The 16,282-nt window shown below is 43.2% G+C and overlaps 1 protein-coding gene across 7 annotated transcripts in view; it reads right to left on the bottom strand.

The window, feature by feature from the left end:
* LOC126366011 (gamma-aminobutyric acid receptor subunit beta) overlaps window positions 1-16,282 on the bottom strand; it is a 603,333-nt gene that overhangs the window by 289,839 nt on the left and 297,212 nt on the right. For all 7 annotated transcript variants that reach the window (XM_050008861.1, XM_050008862.1, XM_050008857.1 and 4 more), the window contains exon 2: window positions 15,372-15,469. In XM_050008861.1, the coding sequence (XP_049864818.1) occupies window positions 15,372-15,469 (98 nt within the window). The remainder of the gene's footprint in view (window positions 1-15,371; window positions 15,470-16,282) is intronic.

The following is a 16,282-nucleotide window of genomic DNA, read 5'->3' on the forward strand; positions in this document are numbered from 1 at the left end:
TTCTGCCAATAAAATCGATTTAACATTTTTGCCTATTTCTTTTGAAGTAGAAAGCTTGAAAGCTTTTTGGTGACAAACGTTCAATTTTGCTATGTGTTTGTCAGTAAGTTTTTTATGAATTTATTTTGTGGAATATCCATCCAGAATTTTTCTCGACCTTTACAGGTAACATAACGAGGTGCCATTATGATGGCTACGCAGGAATTCACGCCAATGGCATCACATATGAAACTGATAAGCGAACCAGTGAATGAAATACCTAAGCACAATGTAGCATACGTTTAGACTGTGTAGGATCGGTGTCCAGGCCCACCGTCAGAGGGAGGAAATGTGTTGGGACTAGGAGACAAGAAACAGTACCCGGCGCACTGAGGGACCCTACTACTACGTTTCCCATAGCGATTCCAAGGACAGCAACATTCCGTCACTTTTCTGTGTGCGTCATTTTAATTTCGTGCCAAATCTAATGTAACTATAGCTTATTCCAGATGAGCGTGAGGAAGTTGTCGTTGCCCCTTCACATTCCTCTTATATGAAGAGATCAGTTAAATACCAATCACAAGAAGCTGAGAGACCGATACAGATTCCATCACTAACAGAGCGTAAAAATAAAGTATTTCCACTTTATAAAGCAAGATTTGGTACATTGGCAGTATTTTTCATTCTGTCCATCTCCTTGAGTAGAAAAATAAATACATATTTTCCGTTCTCGTCGATATGAGATTTCTTAACGATTGTAAGAAAAGCCAGAGGTTTCGCTGTCAATTTTAAACATATACCTCGTTGTGTCCGGAAACGCTTTCTTTACAGACCAACAGGTTATTCTCTTGTTATATGTGGCTGCAATCATACGCTTACTAAATTACATCGAAATAACTGTAAATAATGTTTGTAAATGTGATACTTATAATAGCTTTGTTTATTGTTTCAAACAGATAGGAAACGCACTTGTTTGAAGGTATCGGAAGTGACAGGTGTGACGCGTGTGGAAGAGCTCGAATTTAACATAGACTTCTTGGACTTCCCTAAAATAATGGGCTGCTGCGTGGATATTACATGAGGTGTGGATATTTCGTAGAAACTCTGCTACACCACTCAAAAGAATTTATTATCAGATAAATGAATTTAATCATGGTTGCTCCATCACTGAAGGTTTAGCGCTTATCGGATGCCTACTTCAGGTATTTTTCCTGAAGTATTTCGGCGAAATAATTTTCGTTACTGTGGGCGTATTATGATTTTTGAGATTGCTGATTTGGTCATGTTAGTATGTACATAATATTCAGACTTGAATTCTACATAAGAAGCAGTTGAGTGCGTGGTGAATGAGCTCTGTTGATCGATGCATATTAAGTGCTAGCCAGTAGGATCATACAATAAAGGTTCGTAGATGAACTGAGAATCTCAAAAGCACTTTCCCGTGAGAAATGGCATGTGTGTGACTGGAGACTTCGTAAGGTTGTGGCATACTGAAGGTTAACTGTAGCTGACAGTCTCAATGCACTGGTCGAAACTTTTCGAAATCTGGATTCAAATTGCCGTTCAGAGTATATTTATAATCGGTTACGGAGGTTTTAAAAGTGCTGATATTATTACTGAATGATTAAATTCCTTTTAACTACAGTACTGGCTATTAAAATTGCTACACCAACAAGAAATGCAGATGATAAACGGGTATTCATTGGACAAATATATTATACTAGAACTGACATGTGATTACATTTTCACGCAATTTCGGTGCATAGATCCTGAGAAATCAGTACCCAGAACAACTACCTCTGGCCGTAATAACGGCCTTGATACGCCTGGGCATTGAGTCAAACAGAGCTTGGATGGCGCGCACAGGTACAGCTGCCCATGCAGCTTCAACACGATACCACAGTTCATCAAGAGTAGTGACTGGCGTATTGTGACGAGCCACTTGCTCGGCCACCATTGACCAGACGTTTTCAATTTCTGAGAGATATGGAGAATGTGCTGGCCACTGCAGTAGTCGAACATTTTCTGTATCCAGAGAGGCCCGTACAGGACTTGCAACATGCGGTCGTGCATTATCCTGCTGAAATATAGGTTTCCGCAGGCATAGAATGAAGGGTAGAGCCATGGGTCGTAACACATCTGAAATGTAACGTCCACTGTTCAAATTAACGTCAATGTGAACAAGATGTGACCGAGACGTGTAACGAATGGCACCCCATACCATCACGCCTGGTGATATGCCAGTTTGGCGTTGACGAATACACGCTTCCAATGTGCTTTCACCGCGATGTCGCCAAAAACGGATGCGACCATCATATCCGAAAAAATGTCGTTTTGCCATTCGTGCACCCAAGTTCGTCGTTGAGTACACCATCGCACGCGCTCCTGTCTGTGATGCAGCGTCAAAGGTAACCGCAGCCGAGCTGATAGTCCATGCTGCTGCAAACGTTGTCGAACTGTTCGTGCAGATGGTTGTTGTCTTGCAAACGTCCTCATCTGTTGACACAGGGATCGAGACGTGGCTGCACGATCCGTCACAGCCATGCGGATAAGATGCCTGTCACCTCGACTGCTAGTGAGTGATACGAGGACGTTGGGATCCAGCACGACGTTCCGTATTACCCTTCTGAACCCACCGATTCCATATTCTGCTAACAGTCATTGGATCTCGACCAACGCGAGCAGCAATGTCGCGATACGGTAAACTGCAATCGCGATAGCCTATAATCCGACCTTTATCAAAGTCGGAAACGTGATGGTACGCATTTCTCCTCCTTACACGAGGCATCACAACGATGTTTCACCAGGCAACGCCGGTCAACTGCTTTTTGTGTATGAGAAATCGGTTGGAAACTTTTCTCATGTCAACACGTTGTAGGTGTCGCGACCGGCGCCAACCTTGTGTGAATGCTCTGAAAAGGTAATCGTTTGCATATCACAGTATCTTCTTCCTGTCGGTTCAATTTCACGTCTGCAGCACGTCATCTTCGAGGTGTAGCATTTTTAATGGCCAGTAGTGTACCTTACCCGAGAGGACTGGCGTGTAACAGTGAGCAGCAGGCCCTTTCGACAGATAGAAAACGTGATGTTGAGAAGGCAGTGCGTGCTTTGTGCCGCACTTGAGACGAGCGGTAGAAACCGAGGGGGATTTGACGTTGTATGACTGAACTGGACAAACCAGAGCAAACTGCTGGTGGAACCACTCTTCAGTGCACCGTCAAGTATCTTTCGAAAGAAAGAAATGAACCTTGCCAAAAATCAGAACACACCAGCAACCTCAATACAATCTTTGTGATGCAAATTGTTATTACAATTCTAACTACAGAGCACGAGAACTTTGATGACATGAATATTGAATGTTACTATTTTTAAGTAATTTTCAGTTTTATTATGGAAATCTTCGTGCAAAACATATTATGGCTGAAGATTAGAATAAACGCATTACGCTTCATGCCTGTGTTCCACAACGTGACCCCATGTGGACTTGCACCATCTTGGTGTTTACGAGGCTTGGCAATCGCCTATTTCCCATGCTGAACATCCACCCGATTCCCACCCCTGTGCATCCCTAGACAAGGTATGTCCCATCACCAGCATCTTTTACGGTGATTACATTCGACCGCCTGAATTAAGTGGGAGCGTTATGAGAACGATTTAATAAAACGTGTCCGTCAGTTTTGAAGGGCGTCAGTTACTTTGGTCGTAAGTGTGCAACGGAGAGTCTCAATGGGATATACACGTGGAAACATGCGCAGGCCTGCGTGACCTTTGGTGTGGGCCGTTGGCTCCAGACGGCAGGAAAGGTCAGAGGTGTCAGTTGGCCCAGGGCACAAGCGCGCTTCCAGGGACTCCAGATTTGCTGTGCCGCTGTGGCCGTTTGCAGGCATGCAACATGGTGGAGGTCGCGTCCCTGGGTAATCTGTGCAATTATGTTCCACCTCTCAGAGCCACTACTGACGAATGCTGCTACAACTGATCATTACTCTACGCAGTTTACTAGTTTTATTTCTTTCGTTGATATTTTACGTACGCGCCAAGAAAACGTTGGTGTATTGTCAAGGAATACAACCCACTTAGATTTACTTCCAAACAATGGAGCGTAAGGGTAGCATTTATAAAGATGAACACATTGATAACGGCTCCTCATGTAGGATACGGTACGTGGTTCAGTTTTTTAGCACGCGAAATTCTTAAATCAATGGGACTGAGTAAGTGTACAGTTGGTGGGAAAACGGTGCTAACTCTCAGTTCAGATAACAAAAGCTAATCATGACGAGTAGTGCATGCTTCCGTGAAAAGCGATTACAGAACTGGTGGAAGAGGTTAAAATGGCGGAATAAAACTGTGCTACGGTACTCACGTGAGGTATGGTATCTATTATTCTCCTTCGTTTCATTTTTTCGTATATTCTGCAGTTTCTTTCCTCAGGGAAAATATACTACAGTTGTTTATTGTAGATGCTTTTAGTACTGCCCTTTCCAGTCTGAAATCAAATCCAAATTTCGGTGCTGATTTCAGCCTACTGTCTGTATTCACCATAAATTCACACTCAAACGCCGGCCGGTGTGGCCGAGCGGTTCTAGGCACTTCAGTCTGGAACCGCGCGACCGCTACGGTCGCAGGTTCGAATCCTGCCTCGGGCATGGATGTGTGTGATGTCCTTAGGTTACTTAGATTTAAGTAGTTCTATGTTCTAGGGGACTGATGACTTCAGATGTTAAGTCCCATAGTACTCAGAGCCCACAAGCAAACGATATAATCTTTTCACAGTTGTTGGAGTTAGGGGAGTACCGGAGTTGTTAATCAGTGTACTCGTTCCTTGGAGAGCCGGGTTCACATCCATTGTAGCCATAAAGACTAAAATACTTCCCTATTTGCCCTAATGAATCCAGAATAATCTAGTAACGGCTACTTGAAAAGTCTCAATAGCCGTTTCTGGTGTCGTTAGCATTCTTGTTGAAACTGGCGATCTGTCCATCAGAGCGATTTGGAATTCCTCTATGCCATGTACACATGTTTCACTGCTTAAACCGTAAAGCACCACTGCCGGCCGTTTGAATCATGTGCAAATACTTGACTGAAACACGTTTCAGAGCGGGGCTGGAGGTGTTCGCGTCAGATTACGAGACAGCGAGAGAGAAGGATAACCAACAAATGGTCCTATCGTTTTTCATACATTCGATAGATTCTAACCACATGTTGACCTTATCGAAACTGCAACTGAGAACAGTTAGGTCACGGAGCTCGCCGAAGACCGGCATTTGCTGCTCTTCACTCAAAGGAATACGTTCTAGGTCGCCTCCCAAAATAGCGAAAATCCTTGTTATAGGGAATCAGAGCGCTCTTCACAGGAGGTACTGTTTACAGTAAGCACGCTTATCTGTGCGATGGTTGGTTGTAGATCCTTGGAGGACTGTTCCTGTAGAGCTAGTTTGGCTTGCAAATGATAGCTATTGTGTTACTCTTATATCGAAAAACTTTGACCTATTAGCATCAAAAGCCATCAGTGAAAGGAATGCCTTGGCAAGAGGAAGGATTTATCTTTTTGGCACCGAATGGTAACATTAATATTTGTTACTATTCTCATTATATCGTTTTGGGAGGAAGGACAGAATTTAGTGCTCTGTCGGATTATTACCTCGGTTTGGACTGTCATGGTTCAGAGTTTAAGGAAACTCACCAGAATTTTATAACAACAGGTCATGACTTATTGTCTGAAGACGACATTGCTCTGTGGCTCAAAATTCGTCTCGTGGACTGGTTCACCAGCAATTAGTAAAGCATATGGTGGAGTCTGCCCTATCACCGGACTTGACAATCTTGGCGCTGACTTTGGATGCGCTCGGGAGGAGTGAGTTCCTTTCTAGTGATCTCCTTCGGGCTTCTGCACACTGGAAGAAGCCTTAAAAATCCAGTGGTTGGCCGCAGTTACCCACAACGTTATAAATAGCTATGTGTTCTGTACTGCTGCTCTAGTTCTGTATTGATATTTCTGCTACGCCAAATCGGGAGGTTTAATCTAGAGCCATTTTACCGTGTTGATCATGAGGTTTTTTTTTTCGTGTCATGAGTGCTCTATGCGAGTCATCACATTAGAATTATGACTTATCAAATTATAATTTTTTTGTGAGACATGAGGAATGACAATTGCCTTGATGATCAGTAAAAGGTCTCCCAGAATGGTTCGAGTGGCATGTGGTATTCACCGGTAAAAAGAATAAACTTCTCACCCAACTCCGCCATACGAAACTCGATAGTAGTAGTGTCGTGTTAGTATGACACTGGGCATACTACAGTCTCGAAATACAATTTTTATACGCAGTTTATCTGAGAGGACGACAGAAAAACTCGTAATGCTCGGAAGACGGTACGAATTGGTCCCAGAATTTCCTGGACGTATGGTCTCAAAATTATCGGAATGTAATTGGTTTCTACTAGGTAATCTGCGTTCAGTAATTTGAGGATATTATTAGCGTTAGCAACCACGTCACTAATCATCCACCGAGAGTTACTTCTTGTTATTTAAGTTGGCTGGTGCATAATTTTGTAGCGTAGTTACATAAATTTAATAAAGACAACATATACACATAACAGAGTCTTTAGTCATCAATAATACACGACTGGCCATTAAAATTGCTTCACCACGAAGATGACGTGCTAAAGACACGAAATTTAACCGACAGGAAGAAGATTCTGTGATGTGAAAATGATTAGCTTTTCAGAGCATTCACACAACGCTACAACGTGCTGACATGAGGAAAGTTTCCAACCGACATCTCATACACAAACAGCAGTTGACCGGCGTTGCCTGGTGAAACGTTGTTGTGATGCCTCGTGTAAGGAGGAGAAATGAGTACCATCGCGTTTCCGACTTTGATAAAGGTCGGATTATAGCCTATCGCGATTGCAGTTTGCCGTATCGTGACATTGCTGCTAGCGTTGGTCGAGATCCAATGACTGTTGGCAGAATATGGAATCGGTGGGTTCAGGAGGGTAATACGGAACGCCGTGCTGGATCCCAACGTCCTCGTATCACTCACTAGCAGTCGAGGTGACAGGCATCTTATCCGCATGGCTGTGACGGATCGTGCAGCCACGTCTCGATCCCTGAGTCAACAGATGAGGACGTTTCCAAGACAACAACCATCTGCACGAACAGTTGGACGACGTTTGCAGCAGCATGGACTATCAGCTCGGAGACCATGGCTGCGGTTACCCTTGACGCTGCATCACAGACAGGAGCGCGTGCGATGGTGTACTCAACGACGAACTTGGGTGCACGAATGGCAACACGTCATTTTTTCGAATGAATCCAGATTCTATTTACAGCACCATGATGGCCGCATCCGTGTTTGGCGACATCGCGGTGAACGCACATTTGAAGCGTGTATTCGTCATCGCCATAGTGGCGTATCACCCGGCTTGATGGTATGGGGTGCCATTGGTTACACGTCACGATCACCTCTTGTTCGCATTGACGGCACTTTTGTACAGTGGACGTTACATTTCAAATGTGTTACGACCCGTGGCTCTACCCTTCATTCGATCCCTGCGAAACCCTACATTTCAGCAGGATAATGCACGACCGCATGTTGCAGGTCCTGTACGGGCCTTTCTCGATACAGAAAATGTTCGACTGCTGCCCTGGCCTGTTCTTTCACCAATTGAAAACGGCTGGGCAATGGTCGCAAAGCAACTGGCTCGTCACAATACGCCAGTCACTACTCTTGATGAACTGCTGTATCGTGGTGATGCTGCATGGGCAGCTGTACCTGTACACGCCATCCAAGCTCTGCTTGACTCAATGCCGAGGCGTATCAAGGCCGTTATTACGGCGAGAGGTGGTTGTTCTGGGTACTGATTTCTCAGGATCTATGCACTCAAATTGCGTGAAAATGTAATCACGTGTCCGTTCTAGTATAATATATTTGTCCACTGAATACCTGTTTATCATCTGCATTTCTTCTTGGTGTAGCATTTTTAATGGCTAGTAGTGTATATTCTCCTTCACTTTTTACAACAGTCTGCCAACGCTGGGGTGATTTTCGATGCGGGGATTGCAGAAATCACGTGAGTCTTATGCGAACAACTCGTCGAACCATGTTCGGAGCTCATTTTCATTCTGAAAGGAAGTTCCTTGAAGCTGTTCGTTAGATAACGGAAATGGTAAAAATCTGAGGGTGAAAGATAGGGTGAATAGGGTCGGTGCGAAATGACTTCCCAACCCAGCTACTGTATAGTGTTTTCTGTGAGTCTAGCAGAAGTAGGCGGGCATTATCGTAAAGCAGCATTACTTCACGAAGCGTTTCTGGTCGTTGTTCTTGGATTGCGTCTACAAGACGACTCAGTTGCTAATAATAAATTTCACCTCGGGGAAGCATTTCGTAGTATACAACACCGTCGCTGTTCTACCGAATGCATATCATTATATTTTGTGAAAGCGCGCAGAACTTTGTACGGGTAGTGGCTGCTTTGTTTGGGCTCATTCACGCTTTTCTTTTCCTTGTGTTAGCACAAGACACCATTTCTCGTCGTCATTAACTATATAGGATAGGAATAGTTGTCGTTGTTCATGAGCCAATTGACGACTAGCTAGCAGAGATGCACGTGTGACCAACCGTTGAATTTTGTGACTTTTCGCTTCGACTATGCGGTACCCATTCATCCGATTTCTGACCTTTCCCCGTTACACGCAAATATCGCACGATGGTGGAGTGATCACAGTTCATCACACATGCCCGCCCTCGAGTACTCTGACATGGATAATTGCGAATTAATGCGTTTAAACGATCTTCATCAAACCGCGATGCCCATACATGGCGACAATGTTTGCGGCTGCCTCCTCAGCTGTCACCTATCTATTGAACTCAAACAGAGGAATATGTCGGAAATGTTACGATTTCTCCGCTTAACGCTCCACTCCAGCTCCACTCCGTATCTCCAAATGAACAAAATGACGACATGTAAACTCAAATAGCAACAGTGAACTATAAATGACAATCGATATATAAACCCATACTATCCGGAATACCAACATGCAAAACAAAAACGCTACGAACTTATGCACCAACCTAATAGTTCACGTGGTAACGATTCACTTCCTCGCAAGAAATGGAGGGAACTGCGACGAGTCAAGAGACTCACTAAGCGACTTCTGTGTATAGAACTCTAGGCCTATAAAGGCAAAAGTGAGGTCTGTCTACAACAGCAGAAGTTAACTACACCTCAGCTGTTTTCTCAGCTTTGTCATAGAACGAGTCACACAATTTGTATATACCTCAAAACTCTTGTTTTACCTTCTGTCTCTCTCTCTCTCTCCCCATTTTTTTATGTTTATTTCGATTAGCACTGTGCGTCAGGCCATAATATAGTAGTGACTTTGCCGTCATGTATTTTTCTTAAGGTGGTATTCCAAAGTAAAGAAACAGTTACAGTGTTTACGCAATTTTTGAATTTGTAAGAATAAATTTATGAGGGGAAAGTGAGTAAAGTTGGAAGGATCATTTCCTTTATTACTTCCCTCAGGGAGAAGAGATACTGTTGTTGGCAAAATGACATAATAAATGAAAAAGAATGGACAACAGAGGCGTGAAAAGTTGCGTACACGTGTGACGGAGCGAAGATGCTGTAACAAGTTTCTGTTCCGCCTTTGTTTTTTCTTGAGAACGGTAACTTTACTCCATATTACTTCAAAAGTTTCATCCTCGAGGAAGGGGAAACGCTATTCCAGTGATGGAGCTCGTGGGGTGCTGTGATGTGGGAGTAGTTTGGCAGTTGTGTGGGGGGAGGTGGAGAATGGTGGGGGGTCTCCAGGGGGTGGAGAGCAGGGAGGGCGAAGAGGGAGGGAGGAAGGGCTCCGTCCTGCCGAGGCTCCGGTCCTGTATGTGGCCAAAAGAGTGTCGCCCTAACAGGAGAAATCCTGTCTCCAGAGCAGACAGGAACAAACGATAAACACTCTTTCTGGCCGTCGCATATGTGGAGTTCCACCATAAACCTACAGCAGATCACATAAAACTGACACAGCATTTCAACAGAGCAGCAATACGACCTAAGTATCAGCTTTTATGCTACCCAGAAAATGAAAAATCGAGATTTCTAAAGAGTTGGCCATATCTGCACGCGGCAAGAAAGTCAACTACTCAAATCCCCCTCGTTGTTAGTTGGGAAAGGACTATGTGTGATCATGAAACATATTCACTGTTGAAAGTCAACAGTCGGAAAATGCTACAGCGAATTTACATTGTAAGTGAATTCGGGTTTGATTTTGTAATATGGTTTTATTTTAATAAAATGAAGAAAGTTACGCTTGATAAGGGAGCCAAAGGCTATTTACAATTTGTACAGAAAGCAGATGGCAGTTATAAGAGTCGAGGGGTATGAAAGGGAAGCAGTGGTTGGGAAGGGAGTGAGACAGGGCTGTAGCCTGTCCCCGATGTTATTCAATCTGTATATTGAGCAAGCAATAAAAGAAACAAAAGAAAAGTTCGGAGTAGGTATTAAAATCCATGGAGAAGAAATAAAAACTTTGAGGTTCGCCGATGGCATTGTAATTCTGTCAGAGACAGCAAAGGACTTGGAAGAGCAGTTGAACGGAATGGACAGTGTCTTAAAAGGAGGGTATAAGATGAACATCAACAAAAGCAAAACGCGGGTAATGGAATGTAGTCGAATTAAGTCGGATGATGATGAGGGAATTAGATTAGGAAATGAGACACTTTAAGTAGTAAGGGAGTTTTGCTATTTGGGGAGCAAAATAACTGATGACGGTCGAAGTAGAGAGGATATAAAATGTAGACTGTCAATGGCAAAGAAAGCGTTTCTGAAGAAGAGAAATTTGTTAACATCGAGTATAGATTTAAGTGTCAGGAAGTAATTTCTGAAAGTATTTGTATGGAGTGTACCCATATATGGAAGTGAAACGTAGACGATAAATAGTTTAGACAAGAAGAGAATAGAAGCTTTCGAGATGTGGTGCTACAGAAGAATGCTGAAGATTAGATGGGTAGATCACATAACTAATGAGGAGGTAATGAATAGAATTGGGGAGAAGAGGAACGTGTGACATAACTTGACTAGAAGAAGGGATCGGTTGATAGGACATGTTCTGAGGCATTAAGGGATCACACATTTAGCACTGGATGGCAGCGTGGAGGGTAAAAATCGTAGAGGAAGACCAAGAGATGAATATACTAAGCAGATTCAGAAGGATGTAGGCTGCAGTAGGTACTGGGAGGTGAAGAAGCTTGCACAGGATAGAGTGGCATGGAGAGCTGCATCAAACCAGTCTCAGGACAGAAGACCACAACAACAACAACACTTGATAATAATTAATAATGTAAAGTAGCACTATTATTTCATATACCGCTCAAGATATCGGAACAACATTTTTGACACAATAGTAAAAACACGACTTTTTTACTGAATATTTTATATTCCTAATTTCCCCATTTAACAAGGAACTTTATCAGCCGCAACTTACTTTATATAATGTTATCGACATCTTACAGCTTCGAACAGAGGTTGCTGTGATATGTTAAGAGGGATACTGTAGAAAACGTAACATAGAAAAGTGCTCAATGTGAATCTATTGGTCATTTTACGGCTGAATGGCGCTGTAACTCCGACTTGCGCGCATGACAACCATTAACTACACTTCTCGGTTACTCTTGCAAAAGCTGTGAGTACACAGATTAGCAAATGTTAAGTAACTGTACCCATTTCTGGAGTTCCTAATTCATTTTTTAATTAAAGCCGTGGATACATCTATGTTTTGGTTAGTAAATGTGTATTCATTACATAGTGAATTTTTGGCGTCTCAGCTTTCTATCACTAATTGGAAACCTAATTTCTATACATCTTTCTAGCTTATTATATGTTAGATATGTGATGTACCTGGAACCGTGGGATGCTGTGTACGCTGTCTTTGTAAATTACCCTTTCAAGCTCCCAGAAAGAGTAGAGGACGCCAGGTATAAACTGTAGCATGAACCACATGTAAAATAATGTCTTCTGCTTTCCCGCGTCCGTTGGGTGAAAGAGAGAGTGTGATGTACAGTACCGTGACTCTGGCAAGCGCAACACTCTAAAGATTATTATGTGATATTGTTGGGGCCAACCGCCTTGCTGCTGTGGTAACACCGGTTCCTGTCAAATCACCGAAGTTAAGCGCTGTCGGGCTGGGTTAGTAATTGGATGGGTGACAATCCGGTCTGTCGAGAGGTGTGGTACACTTAGCTATTGTGAGGAAAACAGCGGAGCTACTTTATTGAGAAGTAGCTCGTACACTGACATACGGCCGGGAGGGCGGTCTGCTGACCATATTCCCATACATATCCGCGTGCAGTGCCGCCTGTGGGCTGAGGATAACACGGCGGCCGGTCGGTACCGTTGGGACTTCATTGCCTATTAGGGCGGAGCTTTTTTATGATATTGTTTGCTTCCGCCGCATAATCGTAAAGGGTTTACTTGCATAAAGGCCTATTCCTCGTGATCAGATACTTTACGTCATCACCTCTTCTCCCCTTCCCTGCCAAATACTGGCTGTGAATACTCATCCCATCTCTAGGTTTCGAACCGACTTCCTGAGATTCAAGCAAAACCGGGTGCATTAGCGATTTTGGCTACGTCCAAACATAACAATTTTCGTGGTGTCGGCTGTGTACTGATTATCCATATGAGACTCAGCTGTTTTTTTATTTATTCTAGTTGAAGTCACTTTCCTTACAGCTGTATTGTTTCTTTTATTTTAATGTTTATCTCATGCATGTACAGTCAATTTAGAGACAATATTGGGTATATCGGAATGGACTTTGTAACTTCGAAAATTCATTTGACTTGCAGACACTGTTGTGGTGTGATTTTACAGCAGAATATACCAACTTGGAGCAATAGACATAAACTTAACTGAAAAGGTTCAGTGAGACATCGATTGGACGAGCAGCACACATCCCATCTGAAATCGATCTCTTGCCATTCTCTCTGCAGCATGTCAAGTGTGACTTGTTCAGTTGTGAGTAAGTTCTGGTAGAGAAGGCAGTAAGGGTGAAACCCACAAGGTGGGCTGCCTAGTTCTCGAGAAAGACGCCGGGTAGATTTTGTAGGATTGCTTTCAAAGCTTTGTTCCACTTGCTGTACCACGTCGTCATGCGCACGGGCGCGGCCTGAAGATTTCTTGTATCTTACCGAATATCCAGTTTCAGTAAAACACTTATGCCGCTCGTAAATAGTCGGACTACAGGGGCAATCGTTTTCATACTCTATACGAAAATTACGTTGCCCAGTTGTCGCAGACTTTGTCTCTTCAAACCAAAATAAATAGCGTTCTCGCTCGGGACCAACAAAGTCAGCCATCTTTGCGTCAACTACCACTAGCGCTTGCGACGGCGCAATTGTGTACTAGCGTACCACGTGAGTCAAAACGTGATCTATTTTACTTACAGGTGACACCAAGACTAAGTCTGTAAAGCATATGCGTAACGGTATCAAAAGTGAGTGATAGTTCGATATGTAAATTAGTCTACTTTGCTTATTTTCATTCACTTATGTCGTATGGTATTATGTTTTGGAGTAACTCTTCTCATTCTAGAATAAAATTTTTGGCTCAGAAACGGGCGGTTCGGGCAACAAGTGGTGTGAGACCACGAACCTCTTGTCGACCACTGTTCACGACTCCGGGTATTTTGACATTGGCCTCTCAATACGTATATTCCTTATTGTCGTTTCCTGTTACCAATATTAGTTTATTCCCACGAACAAGCAGCTTTCACTTGGTTAATACTCGACAGAAATCAAACCTCCATTTAATCGGACTTCCTTAACTCTTGCGCAAAAAGGTGTGCATTATACTGCTGCATCCATTTTCAATAAGCTGCCACTCCAGTTCAAAAATCTTAGCAGTAATCCACGCGTTTTCAAATCGAAACTGGAGAGTTTCCTCATGGGTCACTCCTTCTATTCTGTCGAGTAGTTCCTTGAAAAATTAGGCTGATTCTTATTGTATTGCTGATAGCGCTTACTTAAACTTATGGACAGACTTTTTTTTCATGTTCATGAACATCTATTTTTATGTGTTATTACTTTTATGTTGTAAGTTCATGTACTGACACGTTCCATGACCTTGGAGATTTGCTCCTCAATTTGGTCCTACGGAACTTGACGTGTAAATAAAAAGATAAATAAAACAAGTTTGTGCAAATGTTCAAAGTTGTAAAGTCCTATTTGATACTCATTGTACTGTCTGATCTTCAGGTAACTGATAGATGTGCTCCATGAACGTAATGCCGTAAGAACTGTAATCATCGAGAGAGGCGCCTATGACGCAGTCTGTCACACAGATTGGTAGTGTAAAACACAAGGTAGAGACCAGAGAGTATTCGACACGAAATATTGAACAGTGTGCGAGACACATCACAGTTGCCTCTCTTGATGGCAAGAGAGTTACAGTGCTTACAGCATTCGGCTCATGGAACACGCCTAACATGTACCTGTAGATGAGACAATATTATCTTGAAATAGATCGCCAAAATACGAAATAAACAAAATAAAATAAAAAATACAGCTGCAAGAAAATTGACTTTCATGTAAAAATAATCAGGGCCACATCAGATTACTGTTGATAGTTCACCCTGCAAGAGCGGGAGAGTGGAAAGTATTGTGGTATATATTTTTCTCATTGCACCGAAACATGATATATCCATGCAATGGTTCTCACACAATAAGTTATCTGCGTAGCGTCATCTTCAACTACCGGGATACTGTTATTTGAGTATAGTTCTCTATATTCGTGGGCTACACTAGGGTCGATTTTTTGAGAAATCTTGAATTTCCCCTGCCTCTTGTCCCATAATAACTGAACTTGTCTTAAAGTAATAACAAAAATTTTCCCTCTTCCTGAACCCATGTACACTCTCCTTCAGTATTAGTGGGCGTGTCGTAAATTAGTGAGTGTATACCTGAACACATAGACGCGCAGATAACATCGTCAAACGATTGAATCATTAGATGATTATCTAAGGTTTTTTTTTCAGTGAACAGGCTACAGAGTGAGCAGTTACTTGCTCATCCGAAGCGTAATTAGCTGGGAGATCGCGGCACCGCGCTGTGACGCTACCTCGCTAGACGAGACCGGCCGCAGAGCGGCGTCGGCGCGGGCTGCTTTCAGCGCAGCGCCGACAGCGCTCTGCGCATGCGCGGGCGTCTCCACCAGTACAGACCGCGCTTCACAGGTCACTACACTCGCGGCGGATGTGCGTTTTCACGAGCTACTCAAAGCGACAGTGGAACTGCGGTAATAATGCAAAGTGAAGCCATTGGCTCTGGTGGAGGCGCCTACACACTCGTGTTAATTGTAACTTTTCTGCACGAAATCGTACTTTTATTTTACGGAAACTTACCTCCATAATTCGGTCTTACTCTTTTGTCGTAGCTGACGCTAAAGGAGTCGAGGATTGCCGAGATGTTCACATCTCCCAGCATGCTCCCGCCCGGGGTTCTGTAACACAACAGACGACGCAGTCTCATCAGACAAGTAAACACACAGAAGATACACAGATAAGTACAACATCGACCGTCGTATTGTTTCACATTACGACATTAGCGTCTTAAAAATAACAATCGGCACGGTAAAAACAACTAAAATTTATTTATGTAATGCACAACACACAAATTAGAAACGAACCAAACAGAGGTGTTAAAAGCCAGGTTAGGACTACCACTGCGGTCATATACTACATGCTACATGTCATCCATACATCCGTTTTCCAGACAAGAGTGGAGTATAAGGGGTGGGGGGGGGGGGGAGAGCGGGTGATCATTCGCAAACTGAGTTTTATCTGCCGTAGCACTAATAACAAAAGAGTCCTGCTTAGGATCAGCGTGGCATAGTGGCAGCTGGACCTGAATAATGAAAAGTGTGAATTTCACTGAATTTCGGTTGCAGGATAAAACACACAAATCTAAAGGATGTAAATTCAGCTAAATACTTAGGGATTACAGTCGCGAATAACTGAAATTGGAACGATCGCATAGGTAATGCTGTGGGGAAAGCAAACCCTAGACTGTGATTTATTGGCAGAGTAGTTAGAAAATGAAAGTAGATCTACTAAAGAGACTGCTTACAATACACTTGTCTTCCCTCTTCTGCAATACTACCGTGCGGGTCGTACCAGCATCAGAGTTTTGTCGGAGGACATCTAAAAAGTTGGGAGAATGACAACTCGTTTGTTGCGAAATAGAGGAGAGAATGCCACGGATGTGATACGCCAATTGGGATGACAATCATCAAAGCAAATGCGATTTTCGCTGC

This window comes from Schistocerca gregaria, chromosome 4 (genome assembly GCF_023897955.1).
Source record: "Schistocerca gregaria isolate iqSchGreg1 chromosome 4, iqSchGreg1.2, whole genome shotgun sequence".
NCBI lineage: Eukaryota > Metazoa > Arthropoda > Insecta > Orthoptera > Acrididae > Schistocerca > Schistocerca gregaria.